General features: G+C 36.7%; 2 protein-coding genes across 2 annotated transcripts; both read right to left on the bottom strand.

The window, feature by feature from the left end:
• Window positions 1-393: 393 nt before the first annotated feature.
• Window positions 394-3,634, bottom strand: LOC107221948 (hexosaminidase D). Its single transcript, XM_015661135.2, has 9 exons — window positions 3,284-3,634; window positions 3,137-3,191; window positions 2,610-2,825; window positions 2,083-2,431; window positions 1,810-1,884; window positions 1,490-1,685; window positions 1,083-1,358; window positions 927-1,013; window positions 394-804 (listed from the first exon to the last, which is right to left on the bottom strand). The coding sequence occupies exons 1-9, from the start codon at window positions 3,310-3,312 to the stop codon at window positions 630-632; spliced, it is 1,458 nt and encodes a 485-aa protein (XP_015516621.1). The 5' UTR covers window positions 3,313-3,634; the 3' UTR covers window positions 394-629.
• A 304-nt stretch (window positions 3,635-3,938) lies between these two features.
• On the bottom strand, window positions 3,939-11,233 carry LOC107221937 (ubiquitin carboxyl-terminal hydrolase 22). Its single transcript, XM_015661119.2, has 6 exons — window positions 10,225-11,233; window positions 7,865-7,997; window positions 6,914-7,129; window positions 6,431-6,845; window positions 5,670-6,233; window positions 3,939-5,565 (listed from the first exon to the last, which is right to left on the bottom strand). The coding sequence occupies exons 1-6, from the start codon at window positions 10,342-10,344 to the stop codon at window positions 5,508-5,510; spliced, it is 1,506 nt and encodes a 501-aa protein (XP_015516605.1). The 5' UTR covers window positions 10,345-11,233; the 3' UTR covers window positions 3,939-5,507.
• Window positions 11,234-12,470: the final 1,237 nt, after the last annotated feature.

Here is a 12,470-nt window from a genome sequence, read left to right as displayed (position 1 = left end):
TACATTTTCATATTTTATTGTGTGTTTTCTTGACAGCTAATAAATTAATGTATGAGTATATGAATGTATACATGAATGTATGTATGTATGTACATACATTCGATATTGTCATTGTTTTTCGTATAACCATTACGATATGAAATTAACAGACTAGAATTGAGTTAGTTCACCGAGTATTTGCTACAAGTTTGTGGGCATTTTCGAAAGATTGATCTAAAATTTGACAGACACATCAAAGGATATAAAAAGATTTTAGAAGTTCGAAAGTCTGCCTACTTTTATTCCAGAAAAATATGCAGGTCTAAGATTGACGATATAATTTTGACACCCTTGCATATCGAAATACTGTGCTATCGTTTGTTTATGATTATGTTCAGCAAACTCGGTGGCATATTTCTTAATTACAAATCCAGTTTATTACCCCTCTCATAATTACATGGCACGTTTAATACTTATAATATATCACGTTCAAGCATTGATTCGGCCAGTTTTAATTAATTCTGTACAACTTATTAGCCGCTAAAATTCATTGAATGAATTTGATATTTGGTTGTCTTTTTACTTTGAAGCACCTCAAGTGATTGTGTTGCCCAATTCCAATAAAATTCGTCAAGAGGTACAATTAATCTTCACACCCTGCAGCCGTGTTTCAACTGATTCTCTGCATCTTGTTTTAGTTGTTTCAATCTATTCTTCAGGGGATAAATATGTGTACCAGTCCATTCTTCCAGGGTCGGTTGAAACAAAATAACTTCCATTTGAACTCGGATATAGCCCTCCAGCGATGATAATTCCAACAACAAACTGAAATTTTATGAAAACATAGAGAACTAATACGTCACATCCAAAATACATTGAGTGCTTTCGATTGAACTTAACACCAGTTGGAAAATGTGCACTAAAATACTTAGGCAAACAATACTGACTCGCTCAAAGCCGTCACCAAACTCCCCAATTGCATAGGATTTGTATAGTTGTTTGCAATTTGCCAAGGATTCATCCATGTTGCTATTCTGTTGAGGAATTGGCATATTTTTAGAACAGACCTTGATAATGTACAAGTACAAATATTCTGCCCTTACTGATCGCTATCAACGACATGGTGAAACTTGGTTCTGAAGTTAAGGAACCATTCGATTCCTACTGCAAGCTGCCATCCAGGGAATAACAATTTGTTTGGTATGGGAGCTGGTCGCTGTTGCGGCACTATGTGGAGTGGATGGTCTACATAGCCCAAGCTTTTAGCTACTTCTAGGTGTCTTTCTTCGGAATATCCGTGCAGCCAGACTTTTAAGCACATCACCAGAGATGGTATTGCTGTTGGCAGGAGCTCGCACATTGTGGCATAGTGATCATATCTGAAATACATTACACAGACTGTTCAGCATAATTTTAACTATAGTCTTGGTGGTGAACAAGTAAAGAAAAACAATCGACTGATATTATTCATATATATAGGTGATAATAAAATAAGCAAAACGGCACATGCCTCGACCATCCGGTGAATGCAGTTCCACGGAATTCACAAACTTTGTTGACATGAGTACTCAACTCTTCTAACCATCGTTCGTGGTTACTTATATGATGTTGAATCACGGGTATGTGTTGACAGGATCCGGTAGCACCTTTAAAAGCTGTTGCAGCCCAGATATTTGAAAATATAACACTATATTTGTCCCATAAACCTGAAAGTTGATTACATAAGTGTCTGTGTAATGCTTACAATGTTATTTAACTCACAATAAATAGATTCAAAACATTCAGGAAATTTGCTATCGGCTCTACATACATCATTCGAAAAGTACTAACCTACTGGCAAACAAAAAGTCTCTCTGGAATTATAATGCCATATCATTGGTTCAACATATTTTCCAATATAATGTTCTGAAATGATAAAAGTATATTAAGTAGAGGATATTACACATTGTCTATGCTAAACACAAGATAAACTCAAAGCATGCTAATGATTCTGTAATAGAAGGTTCTGTATTGATGATAATTGGCTTAAAATTTTTCTCATGACGTTGAATACTAACAAACTAGGTAAATAAAGTAGTATTTATATCTTAGATACGTACGCACCATTTAAGACCTGTACGTCTATGTTTCTCAACATATCGTCCCAAATGATAACTTTTAAATACGGATATGTCTCTTGTATATGTTGCGCGACAGCTAAAACATGTTCCAAGAATAACGCGGACTTCCCATGTTTGCTGGAAGTGGCTCTTTTTATACAGACTGAACATAACCCCATGTGCCAGACCTCGTCAGCTCCTATATGCAAATATTGTATGTCAGGATGAAAGGACACTATTTGACGTATCAAAGACTTCACCAGCGGTAATGTAGCTGGGTTTGAAGGACACATCGAACTTGGAAACAGCTCAACTTCTCGTAACGATCGCCACTCATCATGCTTCAATACAAACTGGAAAAGAATATTTTTCAATTGTGCTTATAGTTGAGGCGTAATTAAATTTACACACGGTTGACATATTGTTCAGTTTTTTGAGCCGTAGTTGTTGAATGTTCAGAGCCAATGGCAAAGTAAATATAAAATATTCATACGAATTTTATTACTATGAAATTTTTAAGTACAGCTTTACCTCCATGTGGCCGAAAGTTTGAACCAACGGCACAACTGCTAGCCCAGATTCTCCTGCGATTTGCAATATTTGTCGTGCTTCTTGCATTGTATAGCCGTTGGCTATGCTGTTTGGGCCATTGCTTCCTATTTGAGTCAATTCTCGGTTGTAAGGGAAGGTATCTTCCCATTCTAGCAGCAGTCCTGTAGCACCCCATGATCGCAGCAGCGGAAACAACTGACAAAATAAGAAACGAGTGGATAATATCGCCTCTAGGTTAGATGCAACGATAAATATAAGACGATTATGCGATCATATGTGTAATTAAATTTTTCTCAGTTTTAGTTTCACCCAAAATGAAATATGAGAAAGATGTTTTGTTTAATGAATTAAATCAGCTCAGAGTGCTGGTTGACTTTGCCTTTTACTGGGCAGAATGCGAAAAAAAAGAACAAAGACCTCCTTTTGACAGCTGTCAAAATTAGAAGACGTAAACAAACAAATGCTGCGCATATGTAGGGTATCTGTATATTTCTTGCAATACAGACCTTTTCAAGGTAAGATACTCGGGGTGGAGCGCCCTTGAGGTCAAGGTGAACAAGTCTGAAACATAAGGCTCATAATAATGCAACGAATCATGAATTATCTATGAAATAACTTGCGAAACATTGGATCTATGCCAGAGTTATGTTTACCTGTGCGAACCAAAAGTCAGGGCGTCCATCTTTGAAACATTCGTATCATCATGGAATTATTTTGCAGTCCTTTACTCTGTCCGCATAGTTAAACCAATCATCAAATTTTTACGCGTGTCAGCATAATTATCAAATTTCGTTTTATTCCTGTTCATTTCGCGGCTCAAATGATTGAACGCGATATTCAGCTGAAAACATCGGGAATAACCACGTGGTGAACAGTGGTGAACAACGTCGTTGATGACGTGTTCAATTCAAGTGTCAAGCTGAGTACTTTCAGCGCCAGTTTTATCTGTGATTCAAATTAGCGTGGCGGTAAATTTGTTTTCTGATATTCTACAATCAGTCAGCTTTCCTGTTCAACTTTATTACGTAGTAGATATTGCGAAAATAAGCAAAACCTACTACATAGTAAACTTGAGTTTCGTACAATTCGGATTACTATCAAATTATAACAGGTTGTTTATTTTGGACAAAATTAGAAATATTTCTAATTCTAAAATCACCTGCAATGTATGTGTACTTTAATTCATTTTTTATCCAAGCTCATATTTCGAATAACTAGTATGCAAAAAAACTGCACAATTAAGTTTAAATACAGACGTTATTTAGTAATATTGAACCCATAATAACAATAAATTAAAAAATGTTCAAATTTAAAATTTACAATTAGCGACCAGAAATTTATTCAAATTATAATTTAATATACACAGTTGGACGTAAATCATCATCATCGTCAATCGTCGCATCGAAATACAGTCACTTCATCAAAGCTATTTTATTTGTACAAAATTCATTTGTTCTTAATTAATCACTATACGTGTATGCACAGTAGTTCCACATTGCATGAATTGAAGTTAGTCAGTTAGTTAGTTTATCAGGCATATTCCAAAGACCGCGTACTACGAATTCTATACAAGTTACTTTAACTATTCAGTAGTGATCACAATAACTCGAAAAAGTCAGCATTTAAATTTATTTTTAATTAAAGAGATCCATAGAGTAACATGATTTCATGGAGTTATAATATAGAATAGTGAGCACAGTCAATCGATCATTAATAAATGGAATTCCTTGGTAAACTTCAATAAAATGGATCAGCCACGCATATGTATAATGTTTATGTATGTAAATCGTAAGGGAGAGGGAGGGAGGGGGGGAAGGGGGGAGGGGAGGAGATACAACATTAGTCATCGATATACAAAAATTGCGATATTTTTGGCAATTTAAAAAAAATTGAGCTAATCTTAGAAAACTAATTCTTACGTAACTGGACAACAAAATCCAGCTGTAACATCGTTAGTAGGACTTTAATCGTCTTTATGTTGATAACATAATAGCAAATATACCTACTACAGCTGTGATACTTCGCTTAATATTTCATTTGTGAGTTTCGTTCGAACAATACAAATATTTATTATCCTTAGTTTGTCCATTTATCGATATAAGATCCGTAAAGCACGAGAGTATTAGGGATTACAGAGTCTGCTAATAATACTTCAACAGAAATAAACCGTAAATATACATACACAAATAGCAAAACTTTTCCTGTAATCATTCCACTTCCGTCTGTGAAGCGGATATCAGTCAGTTCTTAACTCGGTGGATCGGAGTCGACGACACATTAACGAATTCTACGGAATCCGCGGATTGACAGTAGTAGATTAAGTAGGCTCGAGTAATCATTTGACAAATGGAAGATGATTGAATAAATATTGAAATATACGTACAGTGAATTGGCGTTCTGCAAATCCTACAATTAATCCACTTAGTTTCCATTAAAACTACAGCGATATACTTTTACGTTAGCTATCGGTAGTCATAAATTATGATTACGATATATTTTAAGAAAGTTTTTGCAGCCAATCACTTTGTCCCTAATAATATGTCATGAAGGTAAAAGTTGTAATTAAGTAGTTGTAAAACTAAACAGTTATTATAAATTATTATGATTATTGTGATTTAAATTATTTATACTCCTAATTTTTTTTACATTAAAACTGATGCAAGTATATTTTGAGAAATAAATACGCAATATATTTTAAAGTAATCGTTCAACCGCTCGCATAATCATAAGAAGGTTCGAAAAAAAAAATGCTGAAATATCAAGTTAGAATATGTAGAATCCAACCTATATACGACGTGTAATAAACCTAATCAACTTAAAATCTATCGCCTGACTTATCGTTGTCAAGATAAATAATTTAATTACATGATTTGGGTTTTATACTTTACTGTTTTTTCCATACTCGAGGATCTGCTTGTGATAAAAAAGGAGGTACCTGCAATATTTTATTTTAATGAATAAAAAAATTAATTATTACACAAACATGCGTTCGAAATTTTATTTTTACTCAAATTCAACAAGGAGTCTTAATCTACTTACCCTTCGCTAGTTAACACGTCCTTCAATTTTGCCCTAGTTATTAGATGATCGTCACATTTGAACCACTGATCTCTCTGCTGTCTAATAAACGCTGTGTAATGACCAGTTTCCAACGATCCCTCGTGGTTGATAACAGCGAAGAGCGAATACCTGTTATCACCGAAGGCAGTGTCTTCGCCATTTTTCGGAAAGCTATCTATCGTGGTGTTGTTATTACCATTTCTTTTATGAGACATAAAAGGAGTCATGTCCAACTGTTCAGGGAAGGCTATAAAGGTCGATATCTTTTTATCCTGAATGCTAGAATGTTCGAATCTCTTCAAGTGAAAGCTGGCAACAATGGGTAGCTGTTTCATAGTTAATTGTTTTGTGCTTTCCTGGTAAGTTTGGCAATTACTACATTTTATCTTCGCACTTGATCCCAAGTGTTCGGCACGTGTAAAACGTTCTAGGCAGTCTAATAACGAGGTAGGTGGACCGGAACTGTCAGGCCCCGATGCTCCAGCAGTGGGGCCCAAGTCCAGGGAGATGTCCCAAAAAGGATCAATCGTAGTCGATACTCCACTGAAAAGTTAATTATTATCAGTTCACTTATGCGATCGGCCATTTTTTTCGAGTGCCGGTAAAGCCCTTTACATCAACGTCAGCTTCGCTATTGACCTAGGATAATTGATTCTTGACTAAAGTATATTGGATCGGTTGACGTGGAAAGCTTGTTACCCTAATCGGATTTGTAATATCAACCTAAAACCCTTCCTTACTTGCACGCTTGGCAGACAACATCACTTTGCAATCCTCCGGTAAATATTTGATCTATAATACAATTACAATGATGAGGGTTGTCTTTGACCAAAATAGGGGCAGCCTCGCAGTGCCTGTGGAGTACATCTAGCGTTGCAATAAAGAATTCATGTGCATCTTGCTGTTCATAGCCAGCTAAATGCCTGGCGTGTGTCCAAATTAGATGAAGCAGTTTATGAAGTGTCAAGGGAGCCTTGTTGCCGGAATAAAATTCTTGGAAAAGGTGCGATACTTCACAAACAAGACAACGGCTTGGCTGGGGACAATGATGTCGATCAGCTAGAAAATAGTCCCGAAGAAGAGGCGTATGTATCAACGCCTGCACTATGCAGTTCATGAAACAAGTACTACCGAGGTTTATCAGACCTCTCAGACCTGAAAAATTGTTTCTACATATATTAAACAGTCAGGAGTGTGGGAATCGACTCTCAATATTTCCTTACCTATAGTGGAATTTTCCACGATACGTCGACGTCGTGGATTTTTTCTCAACAAGTCCGCCTCAACTTGCGTCGGTTCCCAGGCTCTATAAAACTCTCCCAAACTAAGTGACCTCGCCGACTGGCTCCACTGTGACTTTGCAACCGCTGTTAATTCCCTGTCGTACACGTAGTCCCCACATTGGAAGCATAATATGTTGCCGTAGCATAGATCAACGGCTGTAATTTCAAATTCAATTTCTTTGTATATCGTCAAGTAAGATTATCAATTTCACTTATATTTAAATATGCTATAAAAGAGTACATCACTGATATTTTCAAATCAAAACCTGTTCAGATGTTGGAATTTTGCAATACAGTAAAAACAAGTAAATTACAATGTTTCAGTAAGACAAATATATATTCAACGTCTGTTTAGTTCTAGAAAAGTTTGTTACTTAATGCTAGACAGTAAATAGTTATAATAGTTTATTCGTCCTCCGGCTATAAATAGGTCCCTACCTATTTTAATACCAGCAACAGCCCTTGAAATTAGAGCAAAGTTAAAATTGTGTGATTTATAAGATAAACAATATGGAGTCAGTATGAAAAAATATCCTAAATTATGCTCAAAATATACCTATTTCTATAAATAAATACTATAGACTGGGTATATATGTCCCTTCTACGTGCTTCGAGTAAAACCTGCCAATATCCTATTAATATTACAGGCATGTGTATCTAATTTTCTGTCATCATCTTGGGTATTTGTTACATAATTATTGTTCTATTCTTATCAAATTTTTTATTTTTCTATTTTATTTTTAAAACTGATTGCGTCGAAATTTGATTTTTATTTTTTATCAATGTGAGAAAGAGGTACTATATCATTTATGGCGGACGAGATGTGGAATAGACTTGATATTTTCTAAATGATTTAGATGAAAACCTGGTTCATGTGACAGACAATATTACCTAGAAAATGTTTTTTGGTCTTGGCATGTTCTTGTATGTGTCCTTTCGAATAACAGCCAAAAAAAATGCAGTGCAAACACGAGTGAAGGCGATCCTTGTAAGTTTTACAGGTGTGACACAAGCAGCTCACTGCCTGTAAAGAAAAGGAGAAAAAGAATAATAATGACAACCAACGGACTATATCGCTGCTTATAATTTGCTGCTTACACTTAATTACTGTCAAAATTATGACTACGTTGCAGATCCTTAAAAATTAAATATTTCTTTAATAGGATACTTGAACTGATTAATAATTGGTATGATCCGCTTCACTTTTAATTTTAGTGCGGGTTCAAAGAATATTATGCAAATAAGAGTTTCTTTTTTTTTTTTATTAGTAAAAGGATAGTGAAATTAAGATACAAGAATAATTATAATAAATGAAAGAAATGCATTTATTTAACCAGAGATAAATGGAACATAGCCTGAGTTCTAACAACAAACAGATGAATCAATTATATTATCTAATAGTACACCGTAAATGATTATCTTATTTTTATTTTAATGACTAAACAACTAAATGTCTCACAATCAGCTCACAAATTTCCTTTCTATTATCTTACACTGACTCATATTGCCCGCATATGATTATATTTTTTCTTTTTGATATGATACATTATCGACAATGCACAGTCATTTGCTCTCCTCAATTAACTGAACATTAATATGAGTAGCTTGCACATGTAATGAAATTATGAACATCATAATCAAAGAAGATTTGTTTTAGATTTGTACTGTTTTTTATGAATAAAATCTTAATTTATAGCTGATCACGTGTGGCATAATTTTGTTAACAATACTGTGCCATGATCATCTTGGAACATATAAATTGATCTCAATTTAAAAATTGAACTCAATCTTTCTGCGGTTTAATTAATTTCTTTAATAAAGATTAATTGATATGCATTTAGTTATACGTTGATTAACATTATTGATTTTCGACCAATAGATGACAAAAAAAATGAAATAAAAAATTCCATCCATGAGATATCATTGTTGCAACATGTATATCGAGTTAAACTTCTGCTTTGTACACAGTCATAAATGTGGTATATGTGACCCATGCATGCACACCATTTTTTGAATACAAGGAACACATATTTCACAAATATGAAGAGCAAGTATAGACGGCGTTATTATAGCGTGTAAACATAATTTCGTGTCGGGCAAAGGAATATAATGTCCACACCTGTTCGACGAGTGGAAAAATTCGACAGAAAACGAGAAGAAGCGAAAGGGGAGGGGGGTGACATACAGGACGAGAAAAAAAGATTCGCCGTCTATTACGACTGACGAGCAAAATGATTGCTAAAACAATATAGTCATAGGTATATCAGATAAAAGGTATGATTATAATAAATTGAAAATGGTAAGCGCTGAAGCGACTGCAGGTCGATCGAGAAATTGAGAATATGCAAATTAACGAAAAAGAGAAAGAAAATAGAATGAAAGATCAAGGAGTGGAAAATTCGGGAAATATCGGGACACGAGTAGGAAATTTGCATTAAATCTTTAAGAGTCCGTGATTTCTGATAGGAATTATGATAATCACTCGTTTCTTTCTGTAATACACAACGATAGGAAGAGAAGCGAGTAACCTCACTTCTAGTATTTCTTATACCTTGACCGCAGTGTTAAAAGAATGACATCGCGAATACTCTGACACTGAGCAAAATCCGTGGATCTGGTATTTACACGTCATAGTACGCGATGAGTGTATAATATATTGTACGTTTTTAGTAATAACGAGTAAAAAGAAAACGAAGGAATCATCGTTATTCTCAGCATGACCAAGTCTCGACGTATATATGTATTTTTCAATTATCATCAGTTTGGATTGAATAAAGAAAATGATTTTTTTATCGGGGGTTTTAGTCGGATGCGAGTAGCGGGAGAGAGACAGGCGCGTGTCGGTAAAGTACGAATTCACACTCGTAGCTATCTACCATGCTGGAAATGTGAATGAACAAGAGTGTGTGGCATAAGTTTGAATGTCGGGTGAAGTTAGGTGACCGAGGAGTAGCTGTGGCTGTGACACCGGACGATCGCAGTCCGCGACAAAACACTATCGCGATCGAGCGTGTTTTGTTTTCTGTCGTATCTGAGAGGTGGAGCAAAACATAGTTGATTCAAATTGCCGTGACAGACTGATAGTACAATATTTACCTTTAGACGTACACACATAAGTATATTCGGGATGGTGGAATATATTATTTGTAAACATAGATAGGGGGAGGGGGGGGGGGGGGGGGGGAAGGGAGGTATTCCACACTATTATCAGTATCTCTAAAGGTTTGGAGATGTGTAAAAAGATGTCGCACCTTCCTTACGCGTGCCTCGGTCGAAGTGCTGGTCACGAAATAGGAGTGTATTACTTTGTACGGCTGTATCCCCTTGGCTGCTTTGAAATTATTCAAGTGTATGCAGCCATGATCGCTCATCTCAATATTGCGGGGGCTTGCTCGTTGTTACGACGGTTTCCCGAGGCGGTAGTAACGTTACCGATGTATCCTCAAAAACCACTAAAATATCAGAAACAAACCGACGAATTCGAGTCTGTAACCACGGGGCGTAGCACGCTCGCCAGTTCGACAGCGTGCGTGGCGTTGACATGGAAAGTCTCGGTGAGCCGTGATGTATCCAGCTCAATTGTCGTTAATAAAACAGTGGAAGCGTTTCGATAACAATATACTATCGTCAGATATCTATGAAATATCTATTTTTCGTCCACGTTTTCGACACCCGAGAGGCAACGGACGCCAGCCGGTTACTGCAGCACCGGTACTCGTCGCCATCGCTCCCTCCATCTCCGTCTCTCTCTTTTACTCATCGTCTCTCTCCGTCGCTATACCGAAGCCATCCTCTTTCTCTTTCTCTCTCTTTCCCCTCCAACCAGCGCCAGCCGACGACAGTAGCGTAACATGCGGGCTCTCCAAAACTACTCGCCATCGTATTACGTGTTCCAATTTCGCTAGCCTTTACTTCTCATTCTCGCGATTTTTCAACTAAAATTCAGAATTTTCTGCAATTCCTCGATCGCATCCGCGATTTCAACAGTTTTACGAAAACTTTTCCACAAATCAAATCCCTAATTATTATATCTTTGACAGAGAACTGGTATATGTATGAACATGAACAATGGGATAGTTGAGAAGGTGCGAGTTACTAAAAACTCGCAATAGAAATTATCAACGACCACACAGCGTGTAGTACAATAATTCACATAACTGCAAATGCAATTCGCTGTTGGTCGGCGACAAAGTGAAGTGCAAATCATGCCTACGCACAGATCGTACGATTGGTCGATAAGCATAAGCTTATAAAGACATGTACACGTGTTAGTTTTTTTCATTCCCAGCCTGCGTCTCTCTGTATCCCACTTTTTATACCCAGCCAACGTTTTTTTTTTCATCTCGTTTTTGAGGGTAAAATTTTTTCTACGGAGCAACCGTATCCGGTCACATCTGCGGGGACGTGAAAAGGGGCTCACGGATACCCCAATCAAATTTCTCGTGGGTTGTCCCTGATCTGTCCTTCCACCTCCCGGGTACCTGCTGTGGTTTTTCGTAACAGCTGCGCACGATATGCATTCACGTCCTTTCAAAGCCGCTTCGCAGGACATTGCGGTAAATGCCCGTCCCTGTGAACTGAGAGAAGAGTCGACTGACCACTACGTTCTGAAATGCCCGAAAAGGAAGAATTGTGGAAAGAAAAATGTCCATCATCGCCAGCCTCTGAGTAAATTCAGGGCCTCCTAATTCGTCGGTCGTGGGATTGTCGTAATTAAGAGATCCTCCGCCACTCTTCAACGGTCTAGACGCTCGGACTGTTCCCTGGCGGTTTTTTCATGAATTTATTGGCGCTCGTCGCGGTTTTTAGGTATATAATCTCGCAGGATAATGAGTTGACTTACCGACGGTAAACTGCTACCAGCAAATGCTATCGGCGCGACCGATAATCTAGAAAATGTTTATAACATACACGATATTTCAGAACGCTGGATTATATAAACTATTGACAGGCGGGATTATCCAAGTTTAGTCGTGACTCACAACTGTTTTGAAACAGGCTAAAGAATACGAATTTTTCTCATCCCAGGAGTTTGTTTTTTAACCAAGCGGTTGACGCTGAAGATGGGAAAAAAAATTTCTCCTACTTCAGAACGCAAGCAAAGTCATGTCGAGTCAAAATCGATCGCATCATAGCCTTGAATGACGCTACAGCCACGAATGCAATTTCACCGCATTATACATTCTGCACACGTATAATAAATCCGCAAGTACATAATATTCCAATTAGGAATAGCCTATTGAGGATTGAGTTGAGTTAGAAAAGCTTTTAACGGCCATAGAAACCACGTTATGAAGCAACTAAACCTTTTGTGTTTAAGAATAATGACTAATTCTACAACAAAGACTCGAGCATAAAGTTCAAATTTAAATGTTTCAGGTAATTGAACTACCTATAGTAAAATCGTATGCTTCTTGACCATCTTATTTTCACTGTCATACGAGAAATTTATTATCATTCGAAAGGATGGGTATCCAACAGTTCCATTTATTTCTAA

The sequence above is a fragment of the Neodiprion lecontei genome, chromosome 2 (genome assembly GCF_021901455.1).
Source record: "Neodiprion lecontei isolate iyNeoLeco1 chromosome 2, iyNeoLeco1.1, whole genome shotgun sequence".
In the NCBI taxonomy this organism is placed as follows: domain Eukaryota; kingdom Metazoa; phylum Arthropoda; class Insecta; order Hymenoptera; family Diprionidae; genus Neodiprion; species Neodiprion lecontei.
This window is presented reverse-complemented; position numbering and strand designations above follow the sequence as displayed.

What these genes read in the sequence shown, in the direction of transcription:
- LOC107221937 (XM_015661119.2), bottom strand. Translation starts at nt 10,344, where the DNA reads ATGAGCGATCATGGCTGCATACACTTGAATAATTTCAAAGCAGCCAAG. An exon ending in CCGAGGCACGCGTAAGGAAG is followed by an intron (nt 7,998 to 10,224) that starts GTGCGACATCTT and finishes TTTTCTTTACAG; the next exon opens with GCAGTGAGCTGCTTGTGTCA. An exon ending in GACCAAAAAACATTTTCTAG is followed by an intron (nt 7,130 to 7,864) that starts GTAATATTGTCT and finishes TTGAAATTACAG; the next exon opens with CCGTTGATCTATGCTACGGC.
- LOC107221948 (XM_015661135.2), bottom strand. Translation starts at nt 3,312, where the DNA reads ATGGACGCCCTGACTTTTGGTTCGCACAG. An exon ending in GAGTATCTTACCTTGAAAAG is followed by an intron (nt 2,826 to 3,136) that starts GTCTGTATTGCA and finishes TTATTTTGTCAG; the next exon opens with TTGTTTCCGCTGCTGCGATC. An exon ending in GACTTTTTGTTTGCCAGTAG is followed by an intron (nt 1,686 to 1,809) that starts GTTAGTACTTTT and finishes ATCAACTTTCAG; the next exon opens with GTTTATGGGACAAATATAGT.